Source organism: Cydia fagiglandana, chromosome 27, assembly GCF_963556715.1.
Source record: "Cydia fagiglandana chromosome 27, ilCydFagi1.1, whole genome shotgun sequence".
Classification (NCBI taxonomy): Eukaryota; Metazoa; Arthropoda; class Insecta; order Lepidoptera; family Tortricidae; genus Cydia; species Cydia fagiglandana.
Window position 1 is genome coordinate 6090607 of NC_085958.1, and position 16326 is coordinate 6106932.

At 38.3% G+C, this 16326-nt stretch overlaps 1 protein-coding gene across 1 annotated transcript in view; it reads right to left on the reverse strand.

The window, feature by feature from the left end:
• LOC134677776 (mucin-19-like) overlaps positions 1-16326 on the reverse strand; it is a 77042-nt gene that overhangs the window by 3461 nt on the left and 57255 nt on the right. The window contains exons 10-13 of the mRNA XM_063536204.1: positions 15475-15632; positions 13787-13912; positions 12770-12930; positions 279-442 (exon numbers count right to left, since the gene is read on the reverse strand). Coding sequence (XP_063392274.1) covers positions 279-442; positions 12770-12930; positions 13787-13912; positions 15475-15632 — 609 coding nt within the window. The remainder of the gene's footprint in view (positions 1-278; positions 443-12769; positions 12931-13786; positions 13913-15474; positions 15633-16326) is intronic.

Below are 16326 nucleotides of genomic sequence, written 5' to 3' on the forward strand. Positions count from 1 at the left end.
ATCCCAGCAGCTGACTTACCTTACAGATGTTGTTGACGGGGTTGGTAGCTGTCAGCAGCTCTCCTAGTCGTACTGTTCCAGCAGATGAGGATAGTTCAGGGCAATCTTGGCTTATCTCCAGGCTGGATGGATCCCAGCAGCTGACTTACCCTACAGATGTTGTTGACGGGGTTGGTAGGCTGTCAACAGCTCTTCTGGTCGTAGGTACTGTTACAGCAGATGAGAATAGTCGTGCGCCAGTTTGTCTCCAGGCTTGATGGACCTCTCAGCTGACTTACCCTGCAGATGTTGTTGACGGGGTTGGTAGGCTGTCCGCACGCGCAGCTGTCCTGGTCATACTGGTCCAGCAGATGAGGGTAGTCCTGGGCAATCTTGGCTTGGCACTCTCCAGGGTTGATCAGCGATACGTTTATACTGTGCATGATAGATCCCAGGAGATGAGCTGGAAGAGAAGAGAGTTTCATAAGCTCATTGATACAATACAATACAAAATTACAAATGCTCTTTAGGGCCCCCCCACATCTGGCGTCTTTCGAGCGTCGGCGTCTACAATTCTATGGCCGACGTCGACGCAACGTCGACGCAGCGTCGACGCAACTGCGCAGCGACGTCATTTTCCATAGCGCTGGACCGACGCCGACAGACGCCGACGCTCGAAAGACGCCAGATGTGGGGGGGCCCTTATTGCACACCTCATTACAGAAAACAATACTAAATAATACAGGAAGAAGAGGTTAAACAACAGGCGGTCTTATCGCTAAGGGCCCCCCCACATCTGGCGTCTTTCGAGCGTCGGCGTCTGTCGGCGTCGGTCCAGCGCTATGGAAAATGACGTCGCTGCGCAGTTGCGTCGACGCTGCGTCGACGTTGCGTCGACGTTGGCCATAGAATTGTAGACGCCGACGCTCGAAAGACGCCAGATGTGGGGGGGCCCTAAAAAGCGATCATTGATCTATATTCGGGTCACAAATCTGTTCACAACTTTAGAACTTCGTTGTGAAACTTGTAATATTTCACATAATAATGGCTTTTATATGTTTCAGTTTATGGTGTATATGGGGCATTATCTATGAAAAGGGACCTTATTGTCGATGGCGCTTACGCCGCACAGCGTCGCGCGGCGTTGTATTTATATCGGAGCATCATTAATAATGGCGTAAGCACCATCGACAATAAGGTCCCTTTTCATAGATAATGTCACATATGTTAAACTTAAACTACGAAATGGCCCTATGAAAATGTACCCGACGGTCCGCCCGTGCGAATGACAGCTAACTGATAAATCTAATAATCTGAATAATCTGATTACAAAATCTTTCAAATATCGGTTTGATGTCAGGTGCACGTTCGAATTACCCTCAAGAAATAAACTTAATTTGACAAGTTCTAACCTGTCCGATTAGTACTACTTTTGGAACGATTCAAAATGTCAATGCAAATTGACAGCAACTACGTACTAATAAAATTGCAATTAGTGCCATTTTTTGCTAATATAAACCCAAATGCATGCAATTTTGCATTTAAGTACTCAGACATAAAGTTCATATTACTACATCTACATGTTTTGACATTTGCTTATAATAAATTCATAATGTGACAAGTTTTAACAGAATTATAGACCTTAACTTCTTAGCAGTAAGATTTACAATTGGTCACTTGAAAATATCGTGTGTAAACATAAAAGTCGCAAGGTCGAGTCACTTTTACACCGTTGCGAGCATAATTATCATAATATCACTCCTGATTTCGGGTAAACTCGGCTCCATTCGGCTCAGCATTGCTCCGAACAATTATTACGGTTGGCAATGTTGGCATTGGCACCTCTTGACGTCCTTTTGCGTGCACGACCACAGATAAGATAATCACTTGAATTTTAACAACCCTAAATAGTCGAAAGGGATAGTGCCATACATTAGAATGGGATAGCATGATTCGTCCGTGAATCGCTGTCAAGCTTCGGTATTGTAGGAAGTGTCCTTTCTATACGGTAGTAGGTACTATTATGTATTCTGTCATTCTGTGATAATATACAGGGTTACTTTTTTACCGGTACAATAAATTTTACCACATCATTGGTATCGATAATACATCACATTGCAAAAATATTTTTTTTTTTAATTCGCATCAATTAATTTATCCTTCACCAATTTAGTAACTTCTGGTTGCACTAATTACAAGGTGTTAACGGTATGAAATTTTGTTTAACCCTCGTGCTTTGAAACCCCCACAACGCTCAAGATTCCATTTCGCAAAGTTCAATTATGGAATCTTTCGCTAGCTCGGGTATCAATATTAGCACGAGCGTTTAAACCACAACTTTGCCGCCGAGTGAAACAAATAACTATTTTTAATTGATTATTCGGCAATATTCACAAATATATTTTGCCGTAGATATTACCTACAATTGAAATAAACAATGATACAAAATCTCGCAATGAAATTCTTAAATTCTGCGTCTGATATATTCAACCATACCTACCAGCAAAAACGAAGATTGTACATTCGTTACGGTGTAAGAAAAAATTAATAACAAACCCAAGAATGTTATTATAGTTCATAAATATATTAAATATGATGATGATGGACCGAAACTTATTGGGCATTGAAATAATTAAAAACATCAAACATTAAATTTAACGAGCTTATAACTTTGAATTCTCTATTATTCGTTGTAATTTTTTTTAATATTTCGAAAAGAGAATATCTGGAGAACCGATGCGTAAGAATTTTTGCCCAAGCTGAAGCGGAGACCTTCGCTGACGCTCAGCCAATAATAGCAAGAGTCAGCGATATACTTGACTGTTCTTGAAAGTACATTGTATAAAATTAACCTGTATAGGATAATAACCATTATAATATTCGCTTTTGACAACATTTAAATTTCGCAATATTTCCATCGTGTAATTTAATAAATATGTAAACGACATATGCTTCAAAGTTATCTGTATTTTAAAGGTATAATGTCATTCGCGTAATTAAATACATCCAATATCAATTAAATTAAATGATTAGATAGATTAAATCATGTTTATATTATGAAAACGACTTTAACCTCACGTGAAACAGCGTTTCGGTCACCAGCTATTTTATCCTTGAAATTTACAATCCTTTATATCAGCTTAATGCAAATATAATAAAATTTTCCACACCGGGGAATATTGCCAATTGGAGAATATTTTTCTGGATATAAGTAATATACATATTTTCAGAAATATTTCAGTTCAATCAGTAGGTATTGATTTTATTTTATTTATTTAGATATTTAATTCAGGCAACAAGGCCCATATTACAAATACCTTACAGACTAACATACATATGTATTTTAAAAACTTAAAACTAAACACTATTTATGAACGAGCTGATGGTCCGGGGTTCAAATCCAGTATTAGTAAGTACTAGACGACGATATTACCTACTAAAGACATGTATTTAACATGTACTAAATAAAGAGTAATCCATAAATCAGGAACTAGAAACTTTAAACTCATAAATAAATTCACTTTCCAGGATTCAAACCCGGGAACTCCTGCTTCCTAGACTGCTGCCAAGCTAGGAGGCCGTTTTCAGCTAAATGGGACCACATTGCCAGATAAAGTAATCAAATCTGAAAATTGTGGATCTCTAAAACTTTGCATAATTTTGAAGCCATTTCAACTTCGCGATTTTAAAAACGTATTTTTTTTTTTTTTTTTTTATTATGCATGGGTTTACTCATGGCCACAGACTAGCCGAGGCGTAGACGTGGCCTACGATGGAGCGAGCTCGCCCAGAAGGTGCCTGTTCACTCTTGATTTGAAGGTTGCCGGGTTATAAGAGCACGGGGTATTATGTCCACTAAGTCTTGTTCTTCAACGTATACAGGCCTTTGTAAAATATTTTTATCTTTACCCCTATTGTAAATATCATTCGATAGCATAACGCGACGTACGCGTTTGCATAGGATTTTGAGTTTCCAAAACGTTCAAAATCCCACATAAAAATAGACATAACGCAAACGCGAACGCTCGTCACGCTACCGAATGAAAACACTAGGGGTTCTTAAATGTCAGAGTGGGATTTCTATGTTAATATGGTTTTTCATAAGAGGTCGCGGGTTCAAGTCTCGGGTCAGGTCGTAATGGAGACTGATGAATATAAATTAATTGGCATGTTAGCGAGTTACTTTTATATGTTTATGACTATACCGGGTGTGGCCTGTAATATGAGCAAAAAATTAACCTTATTAGGCTGTACTCCTAATACTGACCAACATTTGTTCAGCGACTTTTAAAAATAACTTGTGGTTTGATTTTTAATACACTTTAAAGTTTATTCCAAGACGCAATCTACTGCGAATTTTGTTATGTTTAAGGCGTGACAAGCAACTTCAATCACAATGATATGGCGTGGCGATGGCGTCCATTGAAGATAATATTTATTTTGTATGAAATATAGGGAGTCTAAATAATTCATAATTTTTAAAAGTCGTTGAACAAAAGCGTCACCGTTTGAGGAGTACAATTTATGTTTTAATTATTTGCTCATGTTACAGGCCACACCCGGTATACTGGAGACGTTAAGTACACACCTTATTTACAATGACCGTAATTATGTAATGAATTTCCACAAATTATTTTCCATATTTAATAACCAATTGCTGGTATTTTGAGACGAGTTACATATGTTGCTATAAGTTAAGAAGTAAATGCTAAGCTCGGTAACCTTTTGAAGAAAACCAACACCGATTACCATTCTGGTTGCTAAATGTTTTCTGCCGGAAATATTGCCGAGTGTAAATGTAACTAGAAATATCAGTGAGCTATATTATTTAAAATATACAAGTGTTTTTCTAAAAGCGATTTTTAGTATATTTCATCTTATATTAAAGTTAAAAAAATATGTTAAAAAGTAGACTTAAAATGTCAGATGAAAAGAAAATCTGTTTTATCATTTCTAATATAAAACTCCTGAGGGTTGAAACAATAATTATCATAGTTAAACATAAATGGATGAAATAATTGTTCATGAGCGAAATTTGAACGAAATCACGTGAGTGTTCTTTAGGGTTCTGTGCCCAAAGGGTAAAAACGGGACCCTAAATAGGGTAATATTACTTTACTAGAGGAATGCTGTCCCCAGACTGTAACCCGAGAACCGTGATAGAATTTTTACAGATGATGTATTTCTGTTGCCGCTATAACAACAAATACTAAAACAGTATAAAATAAATATTTAAGTGGGGCTCCCATACAACAAACGTGATTTTTTTGTAGTTTTTTGCGTAATGGTACGGAATCCTTCGTGCGCGAGTCCGACATGCACTTGGCCGGTTTTTATTATACACCGTACCGGCGAGGAATTTGAAAGATTTCAACCACGCATTCCTAAGAAGGTTCCGGCCATAAGAAGTTAAATGCTACATGAACTTATGCTTTTTAGGTCTATTTTAAAGGCCTAATGTCTGTCAGCTACTGGGATTCCCAAGCATATTTAACTAAGCCTTTTGGCGATTATGAAACGCAAACGTGTCCAAGTCAACATTGCGACGATTGGCCTTTGGCCAGAATAAATAAGCAGTGTCGATTAGCACCAAAAGGAATGCGAGGGTCTTTATCATTGGAAAATATCGGTTTTTTGAGCGTTCGATTTTCAAAGTCAGGCAATATTAAGTAACAATGTGTGTTCAATCGTCCGGCCGAATCAACTTTTATAGTTTAGTTTGTCAAAGGACTGTCTCATTTCAATCATAGACAGGGAGAATCACAATAATTATCTTTGTCTTACACTAGTAATACCTACTAGCACCCAAAAGAAAAGGATGAGTATAGTTTTCCTGGTCCTTACTGATGTGACTGACACATTGGTTTGACATTGGTAGCAATAAGCAAGTCGCAGAACATTACCAAAGTTTGCAAAATTTTTGGAAAATTTAATGAGAAAATTCTCATGCAATTTCCAATTAGAAAGTTCCCGTTCAGATTAAGGATTATTACTCCGTGTGCTTAACTGTTGGCGATTGTTTCATTTAACTTTTACGTCACTCATTGGCGTCTATTTTTTTTTTATTTAATAAGAAACAAACGGTCTTATAAAACAGATAAGATAAGTCTATTTCAAGGGTCATAGAAATTAAAACTAACTGTAAGAAGGTTTGGCAATAAACGTGCGGAAAAAAAATACCGAGAACATTTCATGGGAAATTTGCATTTTTTGAAAAGCTTTTTGGCGGATAGCAACTCTGGCGTTGCCAAAAACGTCTTTGAAGTTATCAAGAAATCTTTCGAGCATACCTGTGGTTGATACGTCTATGTCAATTTTTTTCAATAATGTAAATATCCTCCCTAGATATGAGGACCACGTTTGTATGTTACCTAAGGAAGAGCGGAGGCTCTCAACACAAGCTATTTTTGCTTACAGGGAGGCTCTATCCCTTAGCTTACATTTATCGTGTAACTTACAAAAATTAATAATTTTGTATTTGTATTTTGTATGTAAACACAATTTCGCGGCGGTCGTCCAGTTTCGTCTCAATACAAGGGTGGACAACACATCGGTATTCCCCGTTTCAGATAATTGCAATGCCGACGAAAGCGACACATCGGAAAAGGAAAGCGCGCAAATTGTGCGCCGGCGCTGGTTGTGGGTCAATGCTAAGGCGTACGGTCAGCGTGTGAATCATTTTCAATAATAAATAAATATTATAAGTATTGATGTGCCGTTGGAAACTTACCGAAATTGCTAAATTTCCACTTTGTGAAGTTCCGGAACTTTGAATTTTTGTATATGAATAGGTAAAAAACCCTTTTTTGAAAAAGAAACTTTCCTTTTGTCCTGTAAAATTTTCCCGAAATTTCCTTTTCCATTTTTTAGAAATAATCTTACACAGATCAACCTAGCCCCAAACTAAGCAAAACTTGTACTATGGGTACTAGGCAACATCCATATCTAAGGAACAAATATTCGTGATAAACACAAATGCCCTTAATAGGATTAGAAAAGATACAGCATCAAACTAACAGTTTTTTAAAGAATCACTTAGAATGTAAGAATGTAAAAAATGTGAGTCGTATTTTGTTGCACAAAAGATCCCTATGGGTCGAAGTGTATCCGCAAAGGACCCCCAAAAACAATAAGATAATAAGAGTCGTATATTTAAAAAAAGCGCTTGAATCACATCAAGAATGCCTTATTATATCATTGTGCCCTGCCTTGAGAACCGATTTATATGTAAAGTTATCAAGGAAAATCACATTTTTTTCAAGTCTATTACGTGATTTAAAACTAATGTATGCAAGACGTTTGTATGTTAATTTTGCGATAACACAGACATTCGTCCTGGCCTTCGGCTGGTACAATGTCAACCCGTGGGCAGATCTAAACAATACTCGAGACATTAAACAAGATGGTATATGAACTATAAGAATAAAAAAAAAATACCTTACTCTTCAAGTTATCAAGTCAAGTCATTATCAAGTTATGATAATGATAGGTACTTAATTTTATTTGGGTATAAATCTTATAATATTTTTACGTTTTTAATTTGTTTTTATTGCATGCTACAAGATGAAACATTTTACTTTTCATTCTAATTATTTGGCAATATTTCCCATATTTTATTTTAGATTCTCTGCAATTATTTATGACTATGAAGAAAATTTTCCATTTTATATATGTAGGTAACATATTAAAAATCCCGTTTGTTCTTAATAATGCGTTAGTTTATAGAAATACTACTTAATTGTAATTTCAAAATGTGAAATGATTGGCAATAATAAACACTACTATTGGTACATTAGGTACCCTATAATTAACAAATAATTCATCAAATTTGATACACAGCTCAATAAGGTTTATGTCGAGGATACTAGACGATATATCTAAATATCCTGTCTAAAAACTAAATTTAAACAAATTAAATATTTGTTCTCAAACAATTTAAAGCATACGCCTAAAACTTTTTTGCTGCCCCTACCGCACCCAACCGGTCTTAAACAGCATATGCAGCATATGTATATGTATATGTCGATTGCTTAATGTTATGCCATCTTCAACACTGGTAGCGACTTGTATGTGTATATGTTTATTATCTATAAATTCATCGGCGCTGATAGAACATGAATAGGTTTAAAATAACACGAAACAGACCATGGGCCCGATTCGGATTTTGAAACAGACATCTATTAGACATCTTTTAGACATCACCAAGATACGATAACGATATGTTTAAGATCTAACCTGTCAAATTTGACATTTGCGCGATTCTGGAGATACTCTTGAACGATTTCCACAGGATAGGTATGACTTAGAGATCCAATTCATATCTAATAGATATCTTACTCTATCTTTTTTTTTTATTGGAAAAAGGTAAACATTTGACCACAATCTCACCTGATGGTAAGTGCCGATGCAGTCTAGGATGGAACATGCTTACCTAAGAGATGTCTTTGTCTATTCACTCTCCATTTAAAGAGATCCAAGTTAAAACGTAACACTAACGTAAAAGTAACATTGGTTGCCCGAACTGCGCTGCAAAAGAGAACTAGTTGACATCTAAACTATAACGTATCTAGAATGGATCTAGTACGTGTCGTCTCTAGTGAATATCTTGAAGTTCGAATACGGCAGCATAAAATCAAAATTTGTACATACGCTGAAATATTAAAACACAATACTTCGTAAATTTGTTTTGAGTGTAAATAAAGTTTCATAACGCGTTTGGCTAAGTTATACTGTTTACATTGTTTACTAAGTATTATAAAGTGGATACTTATTAAAACAGAGGCATTGCGAAAATTTGTTTGCATAAGTATTTTTTCCGAGTACCTAGCCTTTTGTAAATATAGTACCTAACTAACTTATATTACATCCAAGAACAATTTAATTGGGTCACTTTGTCTTTGTTTAAATAATCATAGAAAACGCTCTTTTTTATGACTGTCACAAAGTCATGTAAGTCGAAGTTCACGAAAGCGCCAGGGCAAATTACTACATATTTAGTGCATAATTGTTTTCCATCGTATTTTCTCGGAAACGTTCGTATTTGTCATGCTAGTTCAGTCAACGTCAGTACTCAGTACTTTTTGTACCGAGACTGACTGAAATAGCAAGACACGTTCGTACGTTTCCGTGAAAATGCGATAAAAAATAATAAAAAATTATATCTACACTACATTTGTAGTCGCGTATCACCCCGTGTTATTTCTATGAACATCGTCATTCTTTCATCAAATCAATTTTATGTATGAATATAGAAAATATCGAACCGAATCAAGATAAACCTTTATAATTTTAATATAAATTGTCTTTAACTATAAGATTACAAATAGAAAAAAACCGGGCAAGTGCGAGTCGGACTCGCACACGAAGGGTTCCGTACCATAATGCAAAAAAAAACAAAAACAAAATAAAAGCAAGAAAAAAAACGGTCACCCATCCAAGTACTGACCACTCCCGACGTTGCTTAACTTTGGTCAAAAATCACGTTTGTTGTATGGGAGCCCCATTTAAATCTTTATTTTATTCTGTTCTTGTTGTTATAGCGGCAACAGAAATACATCATCTGTGAAAATTTCAACTGTCTAGCTATCACGGTTCGTGAGATACAGCCTGGTGACAGACGGACGGACGGACGGACGGACGGACGGACAGCGAAGTCTTAGTAATAGGGTCCCGTTTTACCCTTTGGGTACGGAACCCTAAAAAAGTAGGTATGTATAGTCGCACCAAACAAAGTCTGCAGCGGATTTGATAGCCCACGCAGTGTAAGTGTTATGTATACGTCATAATTTCATACAAGTTTGACGTTTAAAATGACACTTGCACTGCGTGGGCTATCAAAATCGCTGCAGACTTTTTACGGTCTGACCATAAGTAGGTACCTACTTAATTAAAGTCGTCTTAGAATTTATAAGTAGGTATAACTCATGCAAAAAAAACCTATTTAATAAACCGAATGTTTACCTGTCTAAATTTAGAAATCTCTCAATTTCAATAAGGCAACAAAAATCTTTTGCTTGTTTTTCGCGTATTGAATAACATGTTGATGTTATTACGGTAGGGTTGCCATACGTCCCGGTACGCCGGGACATGTCCTGGTTTGAAGGATGATGTCCCGGTGTCCCGGCCCATAAGCAAACTGTCCCGGTTTATAAATCATAGTTATTTAGTAGGGGGCATTGAGACAGACAGACGGACGGGCAACAAAGTGATCCTATATGGGCTCCGTTTTTTTCCTTTTGAAGTACGAAATCCTAAAAATCTACCTACTATTATCTCGAAAAAATTTCGCGCTCGCTTCGCTCGCGTTTTCATTTAGGTACCTACATTATTTGTGACAGTTAAGTTGAAAGGACTATGCGTCAAATTTGCCCCAAAACCAACAGAGTTGAGAGTTAGGTCATTAGATAGGTATTTCTCTGTACTTCATTTCGTTCTATGGGCACCAAGCGGTATTATTCCATTGCAGAACTGAGATACTGGTATTTTAGTTAAAAGGTCGTCACCCTTATCACCTAGGCAATAGAGTCCACCGCTGGGCGAGCGCGGCAAATCATTCGCTGTGCTCGCCCGGCGGTGCGCGAACATCTACCCTGCAGCAATTAATTTACTTACTTGGACCCTATTGCCTAGGTAATAAGGGTGACGACATTTTGGCTAAAATACCAATATCTCAGTTCTGCAATGGAATTCCGCTTGGTGCCCATAGAACGAAATGAAGTACAGAGAAATACCTATCTAATGACCTAACTCTCAACTCTGTTGGTTTTGGGGCAAGGCTCCATACAAAGTTGCCCATGGTCCTTTGGTACACATATATTATGTCAATCTATAACCCGAAGACGGACATGTAACGTAAATAAAATGAATTTTAAACATAGGGGGCACTTATTGGGGGGTAAATGAGACAGTTAATAAACAAAGTTTTGCAAACTATATGGTGTTACATATCAAGTGATAGAGCGAGCGAGAGATGTGGGAATCTCAAATATATTTTATTAATAATTTTAAGATTAATAGTTTAGAAGTAATTTAAGTAAATAGACAAAAAATAACCACTTCCCCTCTTTATCTCCGAAACTACTAAAAAAAATAATACTAAATAGTTCCTTACCTATAGATGACAGAAAAACCTTTTAGAAGTATGCAGTCAAGCGTGCGTCGTCGGACTTATTACTTAGTTTTTGATCGTCCCTTACGGGTCTTTTTTAAACATTTCACTCACGTTTCACATCAAAATATACATTGTTGAAAATTGTGTAATGTACGGAACCCTTGGAAGGCGAGTCCGACTCGCACTTGGCCGGTTTTCTTTAAATGTCCCGGTCTGAGCCCCCACACTTATGGCAACCCTATATTACGGTTTATTGTCTAAATTACGTTTATAGGATGACTCACGCTAGACCGGGCCGTGCCCGGGCCGAGGCGTCTGACATGTCATTTTCTATGACGGCTGATCGGTGATCAACTGATCAGGTGGTGCTTTTCAAAGAAAACAAAGCTTCGGCCCGGTCCCGGCCCGGTGTGAGTCATCCTTAAATTGACAATGCAAATACGATTTTTTTTAATTGTATTTTAGCTCGTTTTATGTTTACTTGTTAGTACCTACATCACAATTTGGTATACCTACAAAAACCGGGCAAGTGCGAGTCGGACTCGCGCACGAAGGGTTCCGTACCATAATGCAAAAAAAAAGCAAAAAGAAAACGGTCACCCATCCAAGTACTGACCCCTCCCGACGTTGCTTAACTTTGGTCAAAAATCACGTTTGTTGTATGGGAGCCCCATTTAAATCTTTATTTTATTCTGTTTTTAGTATTTGTTGTTATAGCGACAACAGAAATACATCATCTGTGAAAATTTCAACTGTCTAGCTATCACGGTTCGTGAGATACAGCCTGGTGACAGACGGACGGACGGACGGACGGACGGACAGCGAAGTCTTAGTAATAGGGTCCCGTTTTACCCTTTGGGTACGGAACCCTAAAAAACTAATATATCAAAACAAAAATAATATAAATAATTATATATTGTTTTTCCTTAACCGTGGCTATGTAAATCTGTTAACCTAAATATTGTTTACATAAAAACCCCCGTGGTGACAATTTGTCACTTAACCTGTAACCTACGTCCTCGTTATCGCTTGTCGTGTCGAGACGTGACATAAATTATGTAATGACGATAAATGACGCATGCCATCATTAGTAACTTGTCATTAGTAATAGTTTAAAGTTGCAGATAAAATACATGTAATGTCAAAGAAAACATGATGAAGCAGTTTTGAAGACATGGAATTTGCTTCGTAACGTTTTTTGCAACATCTACTTTTTAGGGTTCCGTTCCGAGGAGGAGGAGGAGGAGGAGGAACCTACATTATTTGATCGTGTAATGTTTTCATCTACACTCAACTGGCTTAGCCATTTGAAGGTAGATTTTGTTTACTTTTATTTAAATACCTAAAGATACAGAGTGTAGTAAGAATGATGATGATGCTCTCCTGACCGATTTCGGCCACAGCGACTGTGTGCTCTGGAGTAGGCTCACGTACCCTATCTTCTTACTAAATACTCTAAATTTTGGACATGCCAGCACACCACCTATATAAATAGTTGTAGGAAATTGAGGTTGGCGGCCGAGCCTCAAGCTATTATTAAGTATAGACCGACCGCTTAAATGAGTCCTCGCCTGCGCGGTACGGGGGCGACGGGGTGGGACGACTAAGGGTGGCGGGGAAGGTGCGGGCGGCAGGCGTACGTACACCCGCCTTAGTAAAAATAAAAATAAAAACCCTTACCTTGCAACACCTGTTTCCCCCATCCAGTCACTATACATTCTCCGGCGCCGTTGTAGAACGCATCCAGGGTATCTTGCGCGCTCGGCAAGCATATCGGATAGATGTTCTTCGCGAATCTCAGGTTCTCGGAGAGTACCAGGATCGCAGCGTCGTTGAGGAGGCTGGAAACATACGAGATTTTAGCATTTTTTTTTGTTATTTTGCCTATATACGTCCCACTGCTGGGCACAGGCCTCCTCTCAAGCTCGAGAGGGTTTGGGCTATAGTCCCCACGCTAGCCCAATGCGGATTGGGGACTTCACATACACCTTTAAATACCAAACTACACTGATTATTATTTATTTATTTATTGTATTATTTATTATACTGATGTTAACATACTAAACTAAAGAAAATACCTAGACCGTCTACAAGCTTTTTCGTCGCTTTTAACTCTTGCGTTTGTGTGTGTGTGTAGTAAGGGTGGCGCAGGATGTTCTTGACTTGGACAATCTGGAAGGGCAGGGGCTCTACACCTATTCCGAGTTTTAATAGTTATCTAATCTTATCTTATTTTCCGCGCTTGTAGTAGGGGTGGCGCAGGATATTCTTAACTTGGACAATCTGGAAGGGCGGGAGCTCTACATCTATTCCGAGTTTTAATAGTTATCTAATCTTATCTTATCTTACTTTCCGCGCTTGTAGTAGGGGTGGCGCAGGATATTCTTAACTTGGACAATCTGGAAGGGCGGGAGCTCTACATCTATTCCGAGTTTTAATAGTTATCTAATCTTATCTTATCTTACCTTCCGCGCTTGTAGTAGGGGTGGCGCAGGATATTCTTAACTTGGACAATCTGGAAGGGCAGGGGCTCTACATCTATTCCGAGTTTTAATAGTTATCTAATCTTATCTTATCTTACCTTCCGCGCTTGTAGTAGGGGTGGCGCAGGATGTTCTTGACTTGGACAATCTGGAAGGGCAGGGGCTCTACATCTATTCCGAGTTTTAATAGTTATCTAATCTTATCTTATCTTACCTTCCGCGCTTGTAGTAGGGGTGGCGCAGGATGTTCTTGACTTGGACAATCTGGAAGGGCAGGGGCTCTTCATCAATTCCAAGTTTCCATTCTCCTCCCTTGATGAGAACGTTCTTAGCTTGGAGCCTGTTGGAAAGGGAGAACGTTAGATCACGTAGGTATACAAAATTATACAGATATTAGGGTTTCCTATAGATAAATTAAATTGTTTCACAGTATATATTTGGTGCTTCTCTAGTGATCTAACCTCGGTTGGTCTCTAAAGAAGCTTTTGATTCTGAATAGAAATTAAATCGGTGGGCACATTTTTTTGACTAAACTTTAAGTCTAAAAGTCAGGATCTCCTAGGATGACTCATGTTAGACCGGGCCGTGTCCGGGCCGGAGCTTCCGGCGCTTACTTTTTTATGACATGACAGGCGATCACGTGATTCCATAGAAAACGATGCGCTGGAAGCTCCGACCCAGGCACGACCAGGTCAAACATGAGTCACCCTCATTCTTAATAAAAATATCACGTGGCGTACGGAATCAACTAGCTACCCTCAGTGCCCTATTTATAAATCCATCCTGTATGTGTAGGTATACGAAAGTTATCTTTATCTAGTAACAACTTAGAGGATATAACCAATGGAGACGCCATGTCTAAAATTTTCGGTACAAAATATTCTGCCGTTTTTTGCGGGGTAGGGGCACATCAAATGTATAGGTACGTCATGTCAGATAAACGTCAGTCCATTCATAATATGGTTGTCATGAACGCCTGTTAATGGCGGCTCCATTGTTAATTCTCCGAGAGTAACAACACAGGTCTTCCTCCTAAGCTTATTGAGTTGATTTGTGTAAAATTGTCCCATAACATTAATTTATTCTATTTTGTCTGTAAAAACTGCCTAACAAAAGCCTATATCAGCATCAGTTCGCAAAATTCCTAACATTGACATCAATTTGACACCTTGACACTCCCAGCCATTATCTGGCCATATCTAATGACACATTGTCTGACAGGAATGCCGCTAAACGGCTGACGAAAGTTGACCCAGATAGCTGTCGCAATAAGTTTTCACTAGACCCCTTATGATGTGTCTGTCTATGCATCTATTACACTGTTATCACACTGAAACTTAGAGAATTTAGTAACTGGAGACGTCATAGCTGTCATTTTCTGTACAAAACAGTCTGCCGATTTTTGCGGGGGCTGTGAAAACGTCACATTTTAATTTTAGTTTACACTTACCCAACACAAGACGCGGATGTGACAACAACATCAGGCCTGGTAATGACACCTCCACACAATAGACTCTTGTTGGTCTGCAGGAGTACCATGGCCTGCCAGGGGATACCTTTTAGTTGAAAACGTCACATTTTAATTTTAGTTTACACTTACCCATCAACACAAGACGCGGATGTGACAACAACGTCAGGCCTGGTAATGACACCTCCACACAACAGACTCTTATTGGTCTGCAGGAGTACCATGGCCTGCCAGGGGATACCTTTTAGTTGAAAACGTCACATTTTAATTTTAGTAGTCTTACCCGTCAACACAAGACGCGGACGTGACAACAACATCAGGCCTGGTAATGACACCTCCACACAACAGACTCTTGTTGGTCTGGAGAAGTACCATGGCCTGCCAGGGGATACCTTTTGGTTGAAAACGTCACATTTTAATTTTAGTAGACTTACCCGTCAACACAAGACGCGGACGTGACAACAACATCAGGCCTGGTAATGACACCTCCACACAACAGACTCTTGTTGGTCTGGAGAAGTACCATGGCCTGCCAGGGGATCTCAGCGAAGTCCACTTCGTTTTCGTTGCGGTTTCCGTACGGTTTTTGGCCCTGGTGGGGAACAGTATGTCAGAATAGGAATATTGAAAAAAAAAACGGGTTGCACTCCGGGAGTGCCGGCAGAAGTGAAAAACTCAATGACATTGTAACAGTTTTTCGATCAGGTTACGTGTCCGTCTTAGGTCTTACGCTCTCGCGAGTTTAACATTTTTTCCCCATCACAAAAAGTGCACAGCGCCGCTAAAAAAGTTTTCACTCCAAAAATCGAAGGGAGTCCAAATCTCGAGAGGCGATACATTTTTCAGATGTAGTGCATAATTTTTTTCCATCGTATTTTCTCGGAAACGTTCGTATTTGACATGCTTCTTCAGTCAACCTCAGTACTTTATGTACCGAGACTGACTGAAAAAGCCAGACACGTTCGTACGTTTCCGTGAAAAAACGATGGAAAATAATTATAAGTACACTACATCTGTATCTTGTTAGTAGAAGATTATTACATTTTGGTTTTTAGAAAAATAATAATTATACTTATGTATCTAAGTAAGTAGATTTTAGTGATTTAAAAAAGTACTGATATACGTCGAGTTTTTAAATTAATAACCTTAAGATTTGAACCAGGAAAAATGTCAAAACAGAAATATGTACACGTATTAATATGCAAAATGTGATGTCTATCCCAAGGGGTCATCCATTAATTACATCACACGTTTAGGGGGAGGGAGGGGGTCAAGAAAATGTGACA